The 16,834-nt window shown below is 36.2% G+C and overlaps 5 protein-coding genes across 7 annotated transcripts; all 5 read right to left on the bottom strand.

The window, feature by feature from the left end:
• Positions 1-613: 613 nt before the first annotated feature.
• On the bottom strand, positions 614-5,721 carry LOC100142206 (nose resistant to fluoxetine protein 6-like). Its single transcript, XM_008194264.3, has 11 exons — positions 5,593-5,721; positions 2,737-2,909; positions 2,449-2,693; positions 2,328-2,404; positions 1,921-2,278; positions 1,702-1,870; positions 1,465-1,658; positions 1,100-1,419; positions 912-1,054; positions 759-861; positions 614-714 (listed from the first exon to the last, which is right to left on the bottom strand). Coding segments are annotated over exons 1-11 (1,854 nt in total). The 5' UTR covers positions 5,594-5,721; the 3' UTR covers positions 614-643.
• LOC135265244 (nose resistant to fluoxetine protein 6-like) lies at positions 3,258-5,565 on the bottom strand. Its single transcript, XM_064359003.1, has 9 exons — positions 5,390-5,565; positions 5,028-5,343; positions 4,460-4,986; positions 4,226-4,419; positions 3,865-4,184; positions 3,679-3,821; positions 3,528-3,630; positions 3,424-3,479; positions 3,258-3,368 (listed from the first exon to the last, which is right to left on the bottom strand). The coding sequence occupies exons 1-9, from the start codon at positions 5,447-5,449 to the stop codon at positions 3,306-3,308; spliced, it is 1,782 nt and encodes a 593-aa protein (XP_064215073.1). The 5' UTR covers positions 5,450-5,565; the 3' UTR covers positions 3,258-3,305.
• A 1,530-nt stretch (positions 5,722-7,251) lies between the features above and the next one.
• Positions 7,252-9,995, bottom strand: LOC100141787 (nose resistant to fluoxetine protein 6-like). Of its 2 annotated transcripts, XM_008194464.3 has the most exons (11): positions 9,882-9,995; positions 9,582-9,831; positions 9,377-9,534; positions 9,015-9,330; positions 8,447-8,973; positions 8,213-8,406; positions 7,852-8,171; positions 7,666-7,808; positions 7,515-7,617; positions 7,410-7,465; positions 7,252-7,357 (listed from the first exon to the last, which is right to left on the bottom strand). In XM_008194464.3, exons 2-11 carry the CDS (start codon positions 9,754-9,756, stop codon positions 7,295-7,297), a joined length of 2,055 nt encoding a protein of 684 aa, XP_008192686.3. In that variant the 5' UTR covers positions 9,757-9,831; positions 9,882-9,995; the 3' UTR covers positions 7,252-7,294. The 2 variants fall into 2 exon arrangements, with proteins under 2 accessions (XP_008192686.3, XP_064215057.1); XM_064358987.1 differs by having other exon boundaries at positions 9,582-9,887.
• Positions 9,996-10,015: 20 nt separating this feature from the next.
• Ir76b (Ionotropic receptor 76b) lies at positions 10,016-12,069 on the bottom strand. The gene is made up of 6 exons (XM_970027.4): positions 11,917-12,069; positions 11,757-11,869; positions 11,535-11,711; positions 11,154-11,490; positions 10,627-11,110; positions 10,016-10,578 (listed from the first exon to the last, which is right to left on the bottom strand). Exons 1-6 carry the CDS (start codon positions 11,984-11,986, stop codon positions 10,089-10,091), a joined length of 1,671 nt encoding a protein of 556 aa, XP_975120.1. The 5' UTR covers positions 11,987-12,069; the 3' UTR covers positions 10,016-10,088.
• A 681-nt stretch (positions 12,070-12,750) lies between these two features.
• LOC664015 (nose resistant to fluoxetine protein 6) lies at positions 12,751-16,748 on the bottom strand. 2 transcript variants are annotated; one of them, XM_064358986.1, is made up of 14 exons: positions 16,732-16,748; positions 15,938-16,022; positions 15,544-15,832; positions 15,249-15,490; positions 14,944-15,161; positions 14,797-14,891; positions 14,552-14,745; positions 14,155-14,318; positions 13,935-14,103; positions 13,685-13,878; positions 13,302-13,633; positions 13,113-13,255; positions 12,957-13,065; positions 12,751-12,907 (listed from the first exon to the last, which is right to left on the bottom strand). In XM_064358986.1, the coding sequence occupies exons 3-14, from the start codon at positions 15,734-15,736 to the stop codon at positions 12,825-12,827; spliced, it is 2,136 nt and encodes a 711-aa protein (XP_064215056.1). In that variant the 5' UTR covers positions 15,737-15,832; positions 15,938-16,022; positions 16,732-16,748; the 3' UTR covers positions 12,751-12,824. The 2 variants fall into 2 exon arrangements, with proteins under 2 accessions (XP_064215056.1, XP_975130.3); XM_970037.5 differs by lacking the exon at positions 16,732-16,748 and having other exon boundaries at positions 15,938-16,100.
• Between the last annotated feature and the right edge of the window lie 86 nt (positions 16,749-16,834).

The following is a 16,834-nucleotide window of genomic DNA, read 5'->3' on the forward strand; positions in this document are numbered from 1 at the left end:
AGATTATCGGAAAACCCGTAGAAATGGATTTTTCAATTGCAATTCACAAAATTTACCTCCAGATTCCCAGATTTTGTCACTTCCATCGCTAACTGATTTTTAAGATCAAAGCGGAATTGTTTAAGTAGACTTTTATCATCACATGATGCCCTATTAAGATAACAAGTCGTACATACGACGATTTAAAAGTATATAAAAAATATTGATTTATGATTTAATCGAACCCCTAGTAACTTATTTTAATAAAATAAAATTGCATATGTTCACAAGTTATTTTTAATCAGGTAAGATTTCCATCAGTTCTTGAAATGCATTACGTTACATGGTTTCAAGTACTTGGATTTTTATATAATAATTTTATCAATAATTATTATTGTCAATTGTGATAGTGCATTAACCTTTCCTTGCTGAAAAAATCTGGAAATATGATTTCGATTTTGGAACATACCGTATTCGAATAAAAAAAATTAAACAATAACACAGTAGCTACGACCTACACTATGTTAATTTTACAATAATTATGTGTTTGTTTTCCATATTATCAAGAACAGCTGTTAAAGTGGGTCATTTTGAATATTGCTCAATCATGGAAGGGAAAAATAATAGAAAATTTATTTTTTATAACTTTATTGAGTAAAAGATATCAATTTTTGTGCTTTTCCTGTGGTTGTGTTATTTGCAGCTTTGCAGACTTACGTATTACGCAAAAGCCACCTAAAGCAGACCCATCATTATTCATTCACAAATTTTTACTTTACCTAATAGATATTTTTCCAATGCTGCGATTGGATACTCTGTTGTGAACACAAGCACAACTGCAAATACGACCCCAAAGCACAAAGTACCCCAAAATTCGTATAACTTAAAGAGTGACTCATTAAAAAATAATTACTTTTTTCCAAAATAATTACCATATTGAAAGTACTAAAGTAGCCTGGATATTTTCTGTTACCAACATACACACTGAGAAAAATCACATGTCCTAGATAAATACCATAAGTAAACCTATTAATTACTTGGTAAATGGGCAGTGAGAGAATCCAATTGATGGGACCTTAAATTTTGTTAAACCCAAATTTGGGTGTTTGATTGCCCTCACCTCCGTAATTGATAGTGCAGGCAAAAATTATCCAAGAAATCGCAAGCGCCCACACTGGTCGTACTAGTGCTATATGGAGGGCATTACCCCACTTGTCATAATCTGGGCTTTGAAGAGTGTTATGCCCTCCGAACACACAAACGTTTATTATTGCCGTGCAAACAACCCACATAAGACCAACAACTGTTTTACTCATTTTTATTTGAGTGTTATTCTGTTTAATTTTGAAGAGATAATATCCCAGGATTATGCCAATTATCCACGGCGTGGCCCTCAAATGCGTTAGGAAATAGTACTTGTGCAAATATTCACGAAAGTTGCTACAAAGTCACAATTAAAAAATTGCATTAAATGCAGAACAATACCCGTAAAAATTTGATAGGAGCGCAGTTAATTGGTTTTGCCAGGCTACGTAAAAACTTGCTGCTGTAATCGCAACACTAATACCACACAGGAGCGTAATACAAACTTTTGGATGTTTCCACAAAAGGAAGAATATAATTGGCGAGATTGCGTAGAGTTGCATGTCGATGCAGAGATACCAAGTTTGGGGAATGCACTATTTGAGTCATAAATTAGCCGTTAAAAAATTATTGTATTACCATATTTGAAACGTGGAAGTAATTTTGCACATAGAGAAGGGCTGACCACCAGTGATCTTCGCAATGTTTTTGGAATATCTCAGTCACAATTGGCACTGATGGCCCACTGACTAAGTATTTGTAAAGATTCGTTTGAATTAACACAATCACGGCAAGAGGTAGAGTTAATCTTGAATTGTTTAAATGTAAATTTCTACAGGTAGTGTTATTGATACTTACCGTAAATATCTGTGGAGATAGTAGAAAAATAAGTTAAATTGGATCTTTTTCGTTTTTGCTTTCATAAATCCATAAGACATTAGCACACCTCCTATTGTTAGGAAAGTATCAACAGAGTAAGATCCTCCAACCAGAATCATACTTTGTAAGCTATTTGCCCAGTCTATTATGTCTTTGGAATGAGCAATGATATTGTTTATTTCAAACTGATACTGGTGCGAGTAAACAACCCACAACATACTGATACATCTTAAACCGTTGAGACACGGTAAGTGGTCAGCAGTAGGCGCAACCATTCGGAAAATCTTTTGGCCGTTTGTGTAAATAGAAAAACCTTCGATTAGCTTGGGACACGACTCTGATCAAAATAAATTGTAACTAATAGCTCTACCACGTTACTCTCTTACTTTTGCCATAGAAAATGCAATAAAGATCGTAGATGGTTGATAGGAAAACTATACCAAACAGAAGTACCAAAACCGTTCTACAAAATAATATTTGGCCTGAAATTTTACGCAGAATACTTACATCGTTATTATTGCTTTAGTTGTGAGGTCTGGGTAAGCTTCATTAACAGTTTGGCACAACGGTTCCATAAATTCAACTGCAATCCCTGTATCTTCGATCAGAGTATCCGTGTTTATAAGAGCGTTTCCAATAATTCCAGCATCGTCAGCTGTGCATTTGTTAGGGAGACATAAAGCCCAAGTCGGTACTTTGACAACTATCATTTTGCTAGTAAAAAATCTTCCTTCTGGTCCAGCTTCCAAAAGCTGAAATTTTTAAGTAGAAACGCACTATTAATTAAATTATTACACTCATGGCTTCAGTATCGTTCTTAATTATGATACGTCCCAAGCAATATTTCCCCAGGATAACCCCAGCTTTAGCCGTTTGGGTCCGAATGTTTATACACTCCTCAAAATCACCCAAAACTTCAAGATTTAGGTAAAGGATTCCGGACGGAACTTTTGCCGTCGCGTCAATCACTATAAAACAATTTTTTGTATGAGAATTTTTGCTAATGTACTTACTTTGTAGTGCTGCAGAATTTGAATCAAAACTAAAATTCCTAAAGAGTTCCCTGTACTGAAGGTGGCATTTTGGCGAAACGTCTGCTTTGCGTATGGTTTCAACGAAGGCATGCTTTTTGCCTTGGGAGCAAAATATTTGAGTAGACAGGATCAGAATTAAAGTGGTTGGCCACATAGTTTCCGAAAAACTAATATTGTTATCAATGCGTTTGTCCAAATTTTGCAAGTTAAGCAGTTTTGGAATTCTAATGCGGCCGATAGTGTTAGTTCATTAGTCAACTTAACCAAAATAAAAAACAAACAATGTTTTTATCACTTTATTTGTTTTACAATATCGTGGGAAATTAGGATTTAGGAAACAAACAAAATTGGTCTTTCAATGGATGATATCGAGACGGTGTTATTCAATTTTCCCTGTAACAAAAATTGCATGAATTATTCTAAAAATAAAATGTTTTTCCACATTTACATCTATTTCAACTTTAGTTTCGACCTTTGACAATTTCCTGTTCTTTGCAAAACTTTCTGAAAAATAATAATAAAATATGAATATTTTAACGAGCTAGGTGTCACCTAACAAACATTTTTCAATGGCTATCGTTGGATATTCAGCCATAAAAACCAAAATTATGGCAAAAACGGCACTAAAACAAATTGTACCCGCGTACTCGTACAACTAAAGATTAACAATTCAAACGTTTGTAATAAAATTTCATTTTTATACCATGTTGAGTTGACTAAAATGGTCTGGATATTTTCTATTACCAATAACTACACTGAGCACAACCACGTGTACTAGATACATCGAGTATGTGAATTTGTTTAAAACTTGATACACAGGTAACGAGAGAATCCAATTGATCGGGCCTTAAATTTTTTTATGAAAATTTTCGTGGTTTATTGTACTCACCTCCATAGTCAGCAGTGCAGGCAAAAATAATCCAAGAAATAGCCAATGACCACACCGGCCGTACTAATGCAATATGAAGAGAATTACCCCACCTGTTGTATTGTTTACTTCGAAGAGTGTTATGCCCTCCTAGTATACAAGCTAACATCACCCCAATACACACCACCCACATGATAAAAACAATAATTTTATTGATTTTGATTTGGGTGCTCTTCTGTTTGATTTTGAATAAATAGTAGCCCAAAATTACTCCAATCATCCACGGAGCGGCTCTCAAATGTGTTAGGAAGTAGTACTCGTGCATATAGTCCTTAAAATTACTGAAAAATACATTGAAACATTTTAAAACCATGATTACTACCCATAAAAATTTGACACGAGTGCAACTAAATGGTTTTCCCATGCTGTATAGAAAGATGTTCCCACCGTGGCAATGATACAGCCACACAAAGTCGCAACACACCCTTTAGGATATTTCCACAAAGCGATAAATATTATTGGCGATATTAGAAAGAGTTGGAAGTCGATACTGAGATACCAGGTCTCTTCAAGACACTTCAAGACAACAATTAAGCAATTCGTGATTTGTAGTTACCATTTCTGAAACGTTGACATAGTTTTGTACGTGGAGGAGGGCCGTCCACCAATACTTTTCGCAAGGTTTTTGGAATATTTCACACAGTGTGGGCATTTTAGGCCCATTGCCTAGATAATTGTACAAATTTTTTAATACAAGTACAACCACTACAAGTGGTGCTGTTAATCTTAAATATCTGTGAAGATAATAGGAGACTAAATTAAAACGAACATTTCGGGTTTTCGATTTGATAAATCCATAAGACATCAACACGCCGCTAATTACAAGAAACGTGTCTACCGATAAACTTGCACTCGCTACAAACATGCTGCTTAGAGAGTCGGACCATTCAACAATGTGTCTCGCATTTGTTAGTGTATCATTCATTAGGATTTGATAATGATGGAGGTACACCACCCATAGCATACTCATACATCTGAGACCGTTTAGACATGGCATTTGGTCAAGTGTGGGTGGAGTAATTTTAAATATTTTTCGGCCATTCGTGTAGATAGAAAAGCCTTGGACTAACTGTGGACAAAAACCTGACAAACAATATAATAATCATGTCATTTTCTTGAATTACTTTTACTCCAAAACGTGCAATAAAGGTCGTACAAAGTCGTTACGAAGACAATGCAAACCAAAATCGCTAAAATAATAATTGTGACAATTGCGTTAGTGGTCAGTTCGGGATAAACTTCATTGATTGTTTGGCAAGACGTTTCAGTAAAATTAACAGCAACCTCTTCAAATTTTATTATCGCACTGAATAACGCGTTTCCGACAACGTTAGCATCGTCAGAAGTACACCCGTTTGGTAAACAAAGGGCCCAAAGTGGTATTTTGGTCACTACCCCATTACCAGTGAAAAAATTAGCCACTGGACCATCCGCCACCAGCTGAAATACTTATTTAACAAACCACAATTCCACCTGAATTGATTACTTTGTCCAGTTTTGTATTGTTTTGAACTCCTAAAAGTCCCAAGCAATATTTTCCCATCATAATCCCGTCCCTAATTTTTATGCATTGGTCGAAATCGCCTAAAGCGTTAATATTTAAAGACAATATTCCGGACGGAAGTTTTGCCGTCGCGTCAATCACTATAAAACAATCTTTGATAGGAGATTTTTTCGAAATGAGCTTACTTTGTAGTGCTGCAGAGTTTGGATCAAAACTAAAATTCTTAAAGAGTTGTCTGTACTGAAGGTGGCATTTTGGCGAAACGGCTGCTTTGCGTATGGTTTCAACGAAGGCATGCTTTTTGCCTTGGGAGCAAAATATTTGAGTAGACAGGATCAGAATTAAAGTGGTTTGCCACATTGTTCTCAATAAACTAATATTGTTATCAATACGTTTGTCCAAATTTTGCAAGTTAATCAGTGGCCTCACTTTTGGAATTTTATTGCGGCCGATAATGTTAATTACTTAGGGGGTCATTTAGCAAACTTATCTGCAAATCGTATATATTTATTCGTCATTACTTTCAGCCATCATTTTCCAACCAGGATACAACAATAAAGTAAAAGAAAGCAGCAATGGTCTGCTGGAGATGGTCGTGTTTTTCAAAATTCTCTATTAGCGCAATATAAAGGCTACAAGATGGACTACTAAAATTGTGCCCAGCCTAATTGATTCAGCTTTGCTTGAGACTGATGTAAATTTTGTGTCTTTTCGTGGCTCTGATGGAAGAAAACATGAGCTGTGTTGAATGAATCTTGGAGTAATTAGATTTTTTTGAATGCGGTCGAGTTAGACACAAATGACATCCGATGTTACAGTTTGGTCTCGTGGAAGCAGCTATCAATGCACAGTTCCGAAAGACACAAAAAAGAAACCAAAAAAGTGCTTATTTTAGGTGAAATCTTCAGAAAACTTCTGAACCAGTTGGTTTTATCTACAGACTACCTATCTAATGTGGCACATGTGGCACATAAGTTACGATTTGCTTATATTTCATAATGCTTTTGTATGAATTTGTGAAAAATGAGATTTGCAGGTTTTTTCACGATTTCTGGCCAATCTGTACTTCGTACTTCGAGTTCTCATATTAACAGTAACAATGATCAAAACGTGTGATTAAAAGTTTTTTTGATCTTTTGAACATTAAACGGATAAAACTTTCTTTCTGGCTTATTATATTGTAGGTTGTAACTAAGATGGAAATAAAATGAACGAAGGAAAGAGTTTCTTTTTTTTAGAAATAATTCAAAATACAATGTATTTGAATTGTGAATAAAATATGCATAATAAACTAAACAGAAAATTTTGGTTTTACGTTATTCTTCAATTCAATAAATAAAGTACTAAAGCAAAAAGCATCAACGATATTTCTTGTAACTAGTGACCAAAGCCGTTGAAATTCTTGTAGTATTTTTCATCAAACACAGGAACCCAATCCATTATCCCGATCAGTCTAAATTTGAAATCAAAGCTATTAAAAAAATCACACTCCAAAATTTTAGCTACAAATTTAATTAAAATCAAATTCCAGTAAAAATTAAAGTCCTGCATTTATTTTCGAGCCTCTTTTACTTGAAATTCAACCAAAAGTAAAAAATTGGTAAAAAATTCAACTTGCAATTACTGCAGGCAACAAAGTACCGCAAAATACAAATGCTAATCTGACATTTGCAAGTGTTTGCAAGTTTTCATGAATTACTTGAACGAGTGCTAACAATACTATTTTGCAAATTTTTCGTGAATTAATTTAACGACGAATGCAAGTTATCTAACACTACTGAGCGTTATCGTGTTTCGTGAATGACCCCCTAATTAGTCAACTTAACCAAAATAAAAAACAAACAATATTTTTATCATTTTATTTACAATATCGTGGGAAATAAGGATTTAAGAGACAAACAAAATTGGTCTTTCAATGGACGATATCGAGACGGTGTCATCCAATTTTCCCTGTAACAATTGCAAGAATTATTCTGAAAATAAAATGTTCTTCCCCACTTACATCCATTTTAACTTCTGTTTCGCCCTTTGGCAATTTCACAACCTTTGCAAAACTTTCTAAAAAATAATAATAAAATATAGAATATTATAACGAGCTAGGTGTCACCTAATAAACATTTTTCAATGGCTATCATTGGATATTCGGCCATAAAAACCAAAATTATGGCAAAAACGGCACTAAAACAAACTGTACCCGCGTACTCGTACCACTAAAGATTAACAAATCAAACGTTTGTAACAAAATTTCATTTTTATACCATGTTGAGTTGACTAAAATGGTCTGGATATTTTCTATTACCAACAACTACACTGAGCACAACCACGTGTACTAGATACATCGAGTATGTGAATTTGTTTAAAACTTGATACACAGGTAACGAGAGAATCCAATTGATCGGGCCTTAAATTTTTTTATGAAAATTTTCGTGGTTTATTGTACTCACCTCCATAGTCAGCAGTGCAGGCAAAAATAATCCAAGAAATTGCCAATGACCACACCGGCCGTACTAATGCAATATGAAGAGAATTACCCCACCTGTTGTATTGTTTACTTTGAAGAGTGTTATGCCCTCCTAGTATACAAGCTAACATCACCCCAATACACACCACCCACATGATACAAACAATAATTTTATTGATTTTGATTTGGGTGCTCTTCTGTTTGATTTTGAATAGATAGTAGCCCAAAATTACTCCGATCATCCACGGAGCGGCTCTCAAATGTGTTAGGAAGTAGTACTTGTGCATATAGTCCTTAAAATTACTGAAAAATACATTGAAACATTTCAAAACCATGATTACTACCCGTAAAAATTTGACACGAGTGCAACTAAATGGTTTTCCCATGCTGTATAGAAAGATGCTCCCATAGTGGCAATGATACAGCCACACAAAGTCGCGACACACCCTTTAGGATATTTCCACAATGCGAAAAATATTATTGGCGATATTAGAAAGAGTTGAAAGTCGATACTGAGGTACCAGGTCTCTTCAAGACACTTCAAGACAACAATTACGCAATTCGTGATTTGTAGTTACCATTTCTGAAACGTTGACATAGTTTTGTACGTAGAGAAGGGCCGTCCACCAATGCTTTTTGCAAGGTTTTTGGAATATTTCGCACAGTATGGGCATTTTAGGCCCATTGCCTAGATAATTGTACAGATTTTTTAATACTAATACAACCACTACAAGTGGTGCTGTTAATCTTAAATATCTGTGAAGATAATAGGAGATTAAATTAAAACGAACATTTCGGTTTTTCGATTTGATAAATCCATAAGACATCAACACGCCGCTAATTACAAGAAACGTGTCTACCGATAAACTAGCACTGGCCACAAACATGCTGCTTAGAGAGTCGGACCACTCAACTATGTGTCTCGCATTTGTTAGTGTATCATTCATTAGGATTTGATAATGATGGAGGTACACAACCCATAACATACTCATACATCTTAGACCATTTAGACATGGCATTTGGTCAAGTGTGGGTGGAGTAATTTTAAATATTTTGCGGCCATTCGTGTAGATAGAAAAGCCTTGGACTAACTGTGGACAAAAACCTGACAAACAATATAATAATCATGTCATTTTCTTGAATTACTTTTACTCCAAAACGTGCAGTAAAGGTCGTAAAAAGTCGTTACGAAGACAATGCAAACCAAAATCGCTAAAATAATAATTGTCACAATTGCGTTAGTGCTCAGTTCGGGATAAACTTCATTGATTGTTTGGCAAGAAGTTTCAGTAAAATTAACAGCAACCCCTTCAACTTTTACTATCGTACTGAAGAACGCGTTTCCGATAACGTTAGCATCGTCAGAAGTACACCCGTTTGGTAAACAAAGGGCCCAAAGTGGTATTTTGGTCACTACCCCATTACCAGTGAAAAAATTAGCCACTGGACCATCCGCCACCAGCTGAAATACTTATTTAACAAACCACAATTCCGCCTGAATTGATTACTTTGTCCAGTTTTGTATTGTTTTGAACTACTAAACGTCCCAAACAATATTTTCCCAACATAGTCCCAGCCCTAATTTTTATGCACTGGTCGAAATCGCCTAAAGCGTTAATATTTAAAGACAGTATTCCGGAAGGAATTTTTGCAGTAGCGTCGACCACTACAATGACTTTTAATAGCAAATTTTGTAAAAAACGGAAAACTTACTTTGCAATGCGACCGAGTTTGGGTTCAAACTAAAATTAGCAAACATGTCTTCTAACTGTAGTAAACATTTGGGCGAGACGGAAAGCACCACTTTTTCGAGAAGGTTCACGAAAGGGCTTAGTTCGCCCCAAGCACTTTGCGTCGCCAGAAATAGGATTAAAACTCTTCGCCACATTTTGCAAATTGTGTTACAAAGGGATCGCTATTGAAATAAAAATCAACTCAAACACGCCAAACCTTTTATTGAACGCTGTTGATGTGTGAATTATCGTCACATTTCTTGTAATGTGTTTGTATTACCTCGGTCTAGTTGTCTCCGATAGCACAACCGTGAACTCACCTAAGTCGGCACATACTGAATTATAACATCAGGACCAAATCTTCTGATTTATTACGGAGGAAGGTTTTAATTATTTGGAAAGAATAGGCAAAGGTGGGTTTCAATCTTTGATTAAAATTTTATTAACATTTTTCTTGACACAAACACTAAATTTAAAAACTCCACACTTAATTCGTGTACTGGAAAAGCAAAGCTGAAGGTGTGCGCATTGGTATCATCTTCGTTTCGCCCGAAATCGAGTCATAAACCCAATACTCCCGCCCGTTGAAGTTCCTCTTCTTCATGTTGTCGCTCTTATGCGGGGGGTTAAACAGCGTATGGTAGGGTGGAGGTGGTGTCACAAACTTCGAACTGTAAGGGAAATGCCCAAACTTTTCGTAATTATTGTTGAGATTAATCTCAAATGTGTGTTTGTTGGGATTTTGCAACGGCAAGCTTTTGGTTTTTGGTTTCTTCTGACGACGAATTATCACTTCGATTATGAAAACTATAGCTGAAATGATGAAGCCACCGCCGACTATTTCATAAGTCATCAAGAGGTCCGAATTGCGCAATTGGCGTTCTTTATTGCCTAAATTGTGAGGGCAGATTTCCGTGTCCGGGAGCTCCTCCCGGAGTTTGAATTTGATTATCCCGGATTCGACAAGGTACTGAATCCTGGAAAAAAAACTAAAACATTTGTGACATCTAATAATCTGGACTAACGTAGAGTCGAATAACGGTTTGTATTTGAAGTCCTTCGAGTACGCAAAGGCTCGGGAAAAGGACACTACTGAGAATTTGGTTATAACGTAAGTGCACCGTTTCGCCTCTTCAATCTGGTTTCGGGTCTTTTCCTTATAATCGTCGTACATGACATATTCCACGATTGGTTTTTCCCTTATAAACATCCAGTTCCTCTTGTGGACGTAGTTTCTCAAAATATCTGAGTCCGAAACGTAAAGATAGCGTTGCGGTTGCCCTAGAATTTTTCCAAGTTCCGTCAAAGACTCATTTACAGTAACTGTATCCTCCAAGGCGTTTCCTTTCGTTGTCACCCACTTATATCTCTTCTCTCCTATATCTTTAGGTTCAGTGATTGGCAAAGTGAATTTTGAAAGAGTCAAAAACGCTGTTAAATTAGCAGTGTAGAAAGCGGTCAAAATCGTGATAAAAATCCACCAAGTTGCAAATAACAAACGCGAGGAGTCTATAATAAGTGTGAAATGGAAGTACGGAAAAGAATCACTTACCTGTCATGGGATTTAACGTGGTGCCTTGTTTCAAAAGCGCTCCGTACACAAACCAGATACACGCTGGGAGAGGAAACACTTTGTTATTATCATCTTTGCACAACTTTGCTTGAAGATAAATAATAAAATATATAACAGGACCCACAACTACAAGACTCAACAGAATTAACAACCAAACGGGGAGGTTGAACGGTGCCAGCAGTCCTGACCCAGTAGCTGATTCCTTGGGCCGTTTCATAAGCACCACCCATTCCCCTGTATCCAGACTTGGGGAGTATGAAATGTGGTTCGAATACTGGGTCAAAACTGGCAGAAACGCAGCCGATAAATTCGCCTTCTAAAAATCGCAAATTGCTGTTTGTTTTAAACAAATTCGATTACTTTATCCTTGAGCAGGTCCAAAACCCCGAACTTTTCGGCCCCCCATACGTTAGCTTTGGGCTCAATTAAAGTGTAATTAAATTGGAATTTGTCTTGCAAAATGTTGAGAAGGTCAAAAGCTATGCCTTTACCCAAAATCGTGTTGTTCCTCTTTTCGGTACCACTCAGTCGATCATTCTGAAAATCAATTCAAAAAACCGAATCCGAACCATTGCCAATTACCTTAAGTGTGGTGATTATCAAATTTTCGTTTTTTAATTGTTCGGTTAATTGGGCAAACAAAGTTTTGCGGTCGTTCGAATCGGGGGCAAGGTACTGGACTTCGGGGAATTCAGCTAAAATGATTAGTTTGTGATTTGTTTTTGTCTAATTAATTTAGTACGGGGCTCTTCTTCTCCGGGACATGTCGCGTTCAAACATAGCGCTGCTAAGGCAATCTCGAAAAGTCCCATTTTTTCTTCACACCACTCTGCATTTTTCACATCATAAAGTATTCGGTCGCTTCCGAAACACTAAACTTTGGATCGGCTAGCATTAATTTTATTCATAAATGGCGCATGCTTTATTCAGTCGATATGTCGAAGGGTCTATTATGGACATTCATTATTCAGGAATTTGTGCTTTGGATAATCGTTTTGACACGGTGTACTTTAGTTGGAAAACAAATGGATTTCCAGGAGGAATCAAAGGGTCAACATAATTAAAACTTTTACGCCTATTTGGAAATAACTTTGGGAAAGTGCGAATCATATTTTCGATTATTAATTTATTAAAATAGAAACAAATAAGCAAAACTTTTTATTGATTTACACATATTGCGGGTCATCCAAATTGGTGTGGCCTTCACTTGCTTATGAACGCTAAAGTATTATTTAAATCATGATTTATGGGTTCAGAATAAATTAAATTTAATCAAAAAAATACAGCCAGTTATTCGAGAACGGAAATAAATTATTACTCAGACATTATAGTTATGGAAAAACATAAATAATGGACAGCTTTTAGTTAATTTAGTCCAGTAATGTACGCGAACTTGTCGGTAATAACACGATAAATCGACCCCTTTTTTCAACCTTGGTATTCGTGACATAAACGAGTGCTTCCTTTGTAAAGCTTTTTATCAAACATAATTTGTCCACACAAATCGATTTCTCAAACATATTTAAAGTAATGATGCATATCATGTCCTATAATGGCCAAAAATAAAACAACAAACTGCTTAAAATAATTTATTAATCACGAAAATCAGACTTACAAGTATCTTGTACAACCAAGACTTATTTATTTAATTTAAAATTGATTAATTATTTTGATTTTTGGGGTCACAACTTTTGAGACCTTGCAAGTTTCCTCCTTGTCACTCGATGGGTTCACTGCAACAGTTGTTTAGCGCCATTTCAACGAACAATTTAACTTACGTACCTCTGCCTAAAATAATTTTCTCTAGCCCTAGAATAGGGGACTCGAACAACATGCTTAAAAGTAGGCCGGCAATGTACGCCAACGTTATATCACCAGCAGTGTAGAAAACCTAGGTGAAAACATTATTTAAGAGACATTATTTTTTGGAAAACTTACGAGATGAAAAACGCCGGCATAATTTGCGTGCCTTAGAATCGCGACTGAGTAAATCTGGATGGCTCCATGGCAAAGGAACGCCGCGTATGTTATTCTGCTGAGAAGGATCATAGGTTTCCATTCAAGGACTGGCTGAACCCAAGCTGCGAGAAATAATTAAAAAATTGCGAAATTCATGTAAATTTTTACCTCCATATCCCTCCGAAATCGCAATGACAATCCAACTGATGCAAATGCTCCAGGTGAAGTGATGCATCGCGGAATAAATTGCGGAAATAATAGGGTCGTAAGGCTTATCCGGCAAGTAGAAAATAAAGGCGGAGTAAACAGTGACTTCAATAATGAAAATACTCATAACCCATCCCATGTAAACCATATATTTGGGCATTTTATACTCCCGAGACTTCATAACATATTTAATATATCCCGTAACCATTCCGACAAAGTAAGGGCTGGCCCTCATGTGAGTCGGGATGTAAATGTTTTTAAACGTGTTATTAATCACAGGATCTCGCAAAAACCTGCAATTACATTATTTACAACTTATTTAGTAAAAAACAACAAGCACGTACTTCATGTAAAGCATTAGAATTGCGTCCTCTTTGCTGAGATATACGGTGGCAAAAACAACAGAGATTGAGGCTACAATAAGGACAAAGAGAGACACCAGGCCTAGAAAAGGTTTTTTCCTCAATAACCAAATTATGAAAGGTGAGATCATGAACAGGTGCATATCGCATGTCATGTACCACGACTGAAACATACACTGAAATAAGGAATTAATAATTTTCTTGATGTCCTTGTCGAGTGCATTTTTCTTACAATGTGTTCCTTGTTGATGTAATTATTCAAATAAAATAAATTGGCCCACCAGCTAGCAACGCAACGCTCTTGTTCCACTTGAACCCTTTCGAGCCACAAAGGGCCGGAACCCATTTTTACAAAGAGGGTGCAATAAAAAGCCAAGACCATAGCATAGGCAGGGGTCAGTCTAAAATTAAGTGTTTTTTTTTTTGGAATCCTTGAGCTATAGTTTTTGTACCTTATAAAACGATGGAGGTAGAGAAAGAGAAAGTTGATGCCGCGTTTTCGCTTCTCTAATTGGGTTAGCATTAAATAACAAACCAAAAATCCGGAAATGTTGAAAAAGGTGTCGACTATCACAGGGCCGTTGAGGAGAGCGGTCGCCTCAATTCGGCCGTACATCTAAAATTTTTATTGATTTAATTCTCTAGAAGATTGCCTTGCGACAACTTTATGAAAAAATGTGTGTAACGTTTTCTAAAAACCCGCGATTTTTGAAAAAAAGTGAATGGGAATATCCTTGACATTTTGAAATCCTGTTTAGCTGCAATTGTGGAAAAATCGAACAGTTTTTTGTTATATTTGGAAAGATTCTAAAAAACCGAATAATTTAAAATTGAAATGAGTTTACTTACGTTTTCGACGAAGCTCGGGTTCATTAGCGGTGACCCAATCCCGAACATGATTCTGTGTCCCATGATAATTAAAAACATGGAAATGACTTTTAGGCCGTGGATGCACTGAAGCCCATCGTCATTTTCAGTTTCATGGCTTAGTTTTTTCAGGTTTGACCATAAGGAGAACGACATTAAAACTTTATGTTTTTTTCCTGAAACGCACAATAAACAAGAAATATTATGTTACGTACTGATTTTATTACCCTCAAGTCGATATTTTTTTAAATCGTCCAATTTTATTAACCAGTCGTAGGACGTGGCAATACATGCTAAAAGAATAAAAAACAGGACCACGCACCTGAAAGGATTTGCATTCAGTCAAACGTAATTAATTAAACGTGAATAATTACGTAAAACCAATATCAGCACCGGAGAATTTTAATTCAGGTTTAAGTTGACAATTCCGCGGATTTACACTTGCCGTGACTTTGAAATCGCTGAAAGAATTCAACTTCGCAGTGACTTGTTTCAGCGAAGATTCCAGATCGTCGTAAGTGCAAGACGATGGGATGCAGTACGAAAAGAAAAATTCGTTCCTAGTGTTGCGAGACCTTTTATTCGAAAATGCCTAAAATTGTTAAAAATGCAAAAATCCATCAACAAGGTGATAATTTATTTATGCAAATACTGTTTCACAAAAACCTGATTTACTCACAATCATTTTTTCCCACGTGGAGGCATTAATAAAATAATTATCTCCGTTAAAAAAACGTGCGTATTTTTGTTCCTCATGCTTGAAATCGGGTGGTGCGATGTGAAATTTGGCCATACAGTACCTCCCCTGTATTTTTTCCTCGGTCACAGGTCCACTCACTTCGACGCATTCGTCAAAATTTCCAAAATCGTAGGTCGAGCCCGACAAAAGGCCGGTGGGGAATTTGGACGAAGCATCAAACACTGTTAAAAATGATGTATTAAACACTGGAGCACCACCGACACGAAAAACCTACTTTCCGTCGCCCACAGTCTCAATTTTTTCAACTCTTCGACGTAAAAAATCGTGTCATTTCGGCACTGGGGGTTGTCCGAATTGAGCGTCGGTACCAAAATGTGCAAAACTTCTTCCAGAGGCACGCTTCCGAATTGGACAGCTCGGGCCAAGTTGAAGAAAACGCACAAAACTAGAGCTTTGTATCCGATCATTGTGACATAATTCTTGCAAATGGACGAAAAGCTTCAGCAACGCTTCGCTATAAAGGACTAGAGACTGACGAATTTCAGACGGGAAGGTCACTTCAGCTGGAAAAAACAACGCTAATGGTGGAAGTGGAAATTGTTGGTGGATTTTTCAGAACGCCGGGTTTATTGGACAAGATTCAGTTAATTAAGTAAATTTGTACGTACCTAGAGTCACCTTGAGAATAACCAGCTCTTCGTAAAGTGGTGAAAAACTAGCACTGGGCACTTGTTGAGATGGACTTGTTTGTTCCTGAAAGGGATTATTAATACCACATTTTTTCGCGTTTTTCGCAGGTATATAGCTAATCTTGAGGGTAGCGCATTGACCCAAGTTTTTGGACTGGTTTCAGTCGCAAGCCCCATTCGCGGGGTATGGAATTTTTTCAACGGACTCAAAACACCGGAATTTTTATCAACGAGATACCATAATTATGCACTGGGATTCCACCGTTTGTACTACTTGTGTCGTTCACTAATTACATTTGTGTTTTGATAGGTAATGACCCAAAATTTTCAAATTGTAGCTGATAAGAGCTCGTCATTTTAATAATAATAATTATTGTTTTAACTGAATTAAAAATTTGACAACTCATTGGCATTAACATGAGGTAGTAACAGAAAAATTTTGCTATCTCGAGTGATCACATTGCCTGAAAGCTTTAGAATTTTTATCACATCAGAAAAAACAAATAAGCATAATGATGCTAAGATATTTTTCGTGTACCCGAACTGAAATATTTGAAGAAATAGTCCGTGTTACACATGTGTTTAAATCCAAGGTTTCGTTTTTTAAATTTTCAATAAAAAAGGGAAAGAATTTTATTTTGCGGTAAAGTTTCTGGTTCTGTGTGAATTATTCATTATTGTGTCCGCTAAAGTTTCCATTAAGAGTTTTATTCGAGAATTTCTTTAGAGACAAAAAGCAGATTGTTTGGAAATTAAAAATTAAAATTATTCACCTTTAGACTACATGCAGTTAAAAAATTCCGCAACACACAACCACTCACTCAAACCAATTAAAAATTTAAAACAGTTTTTAAGTTGTCGGGTACCATAGTAAAA

The sequence above is a fragment of the Tribolium castaneum genome, chromosome 9 (assembly GCF_031307605.1).
Source record: "Tribolium castaneum strain GA2 chromosome 9, icTriCast1.1, whole genome shotgun sequence".
NCBI classification, from domain to species: Eukaryota; Metazoa; Arthropoda; class Insecta; order Coleoptera; family Tenebrionidae; genus Tribolium; species Tribolium castaneum.

Coding starts and splice junctions, on each gene's coding strand:
- LOC135265244 (XM_064359003.1), bottom strand. CDS start 5,449: ATGATGGGAAAATATTGCTTGGGACTTTTAGGAGTTCAAAACAATACA. Junction 5,344..5,389: donor ACAATACAAAACTGGACAAA/GTAATCAATTCA, acceptor TAAGTATTTCAG/CTGGTGGCGGATGGTCCAGT. Junction 3,480..3,527: donor CATTGAAAAATGTTTGTTAG/GTGACACCTAGC, acceptor ATTATTTTTCAG/AAAGTTTTGCAAAGAACAGG.
- LOC100142206 (XM_008194264.3), bottom strand. Junction 2,694..2,736: donor ACGATACTGAAGCCATGAGT/GTAATAATTTAA, acceptor TAAAAATTTCAG/CTTTTGGAAGCTGGACCAGA. Junction 2,279..2,327: donor TTGCATTTTCTATGGCAAAA/GTAAGAGAGTAA, acceptor TATTTTGATCAG/AGTCGTGTCCCAAGCTAATC.
- LOC100141787 (XM_008194464.3), bottom strand. CDS start 9,756: ATGTGGCGAAGAGTTTTAATCCTATTTCTGGCGACGCAAAGTGCTTGG. Junction 8,974..9,014: donor CTGCACGTTTTGGAGTAAAA/GTAATTCAAGAA, acceptor ATTGTTTGTCAG/GTTTTTGTCCACAGTTAGTC. Junction 7,809..7,851: donor CTGCACTGCTGACTATGGAG/GTGAGTACAATA, acceptor AAAAAATTTAAG/GCCCGATCAATTGGATTCTC.
- Ir76b (XM_970027.4), bottom strand. CDS start 11,986: ATGGGACTTTTCGAGATTGCCTTAGCAGCGCTATGTTTGAACGCGACA. Junction 11,870..11,916: donor TCCCGGAGAAGAAGAGCCCC/GTACTAAATTAA, acceptor TAATCATTTTAG/CTGAATTCCCCGAAGTCCAG. Junction 11,111..11,153: donor CACGTTAAATCCCATGACAG/GTAAGTGATTCT, acceptor CACTTATTATAG/ACTCCTCGCGTTTGTTATTT.
- LOC664015 (XM_064358986.1), bottom strand. CDS start 15,736: ATGATCGGATACAAAGCTCTAGTTTTGTGCGTTTTCTTCAACTTGGCC. Junction 15,491..15,543: donor GAGACTGTGGGCGACGGAAA/GTAGGTTTTTCG, acceptor CATTTTTAACAG/TGTTTGATGCTTCGTCCAAA. Junction 14,104..14,154: donor TACCTCCATCGTTTTATAAG/GTACAAAAACTA, acceptor ACTTAATTTTAG/ACTGACCCCTGCCTATGCTA.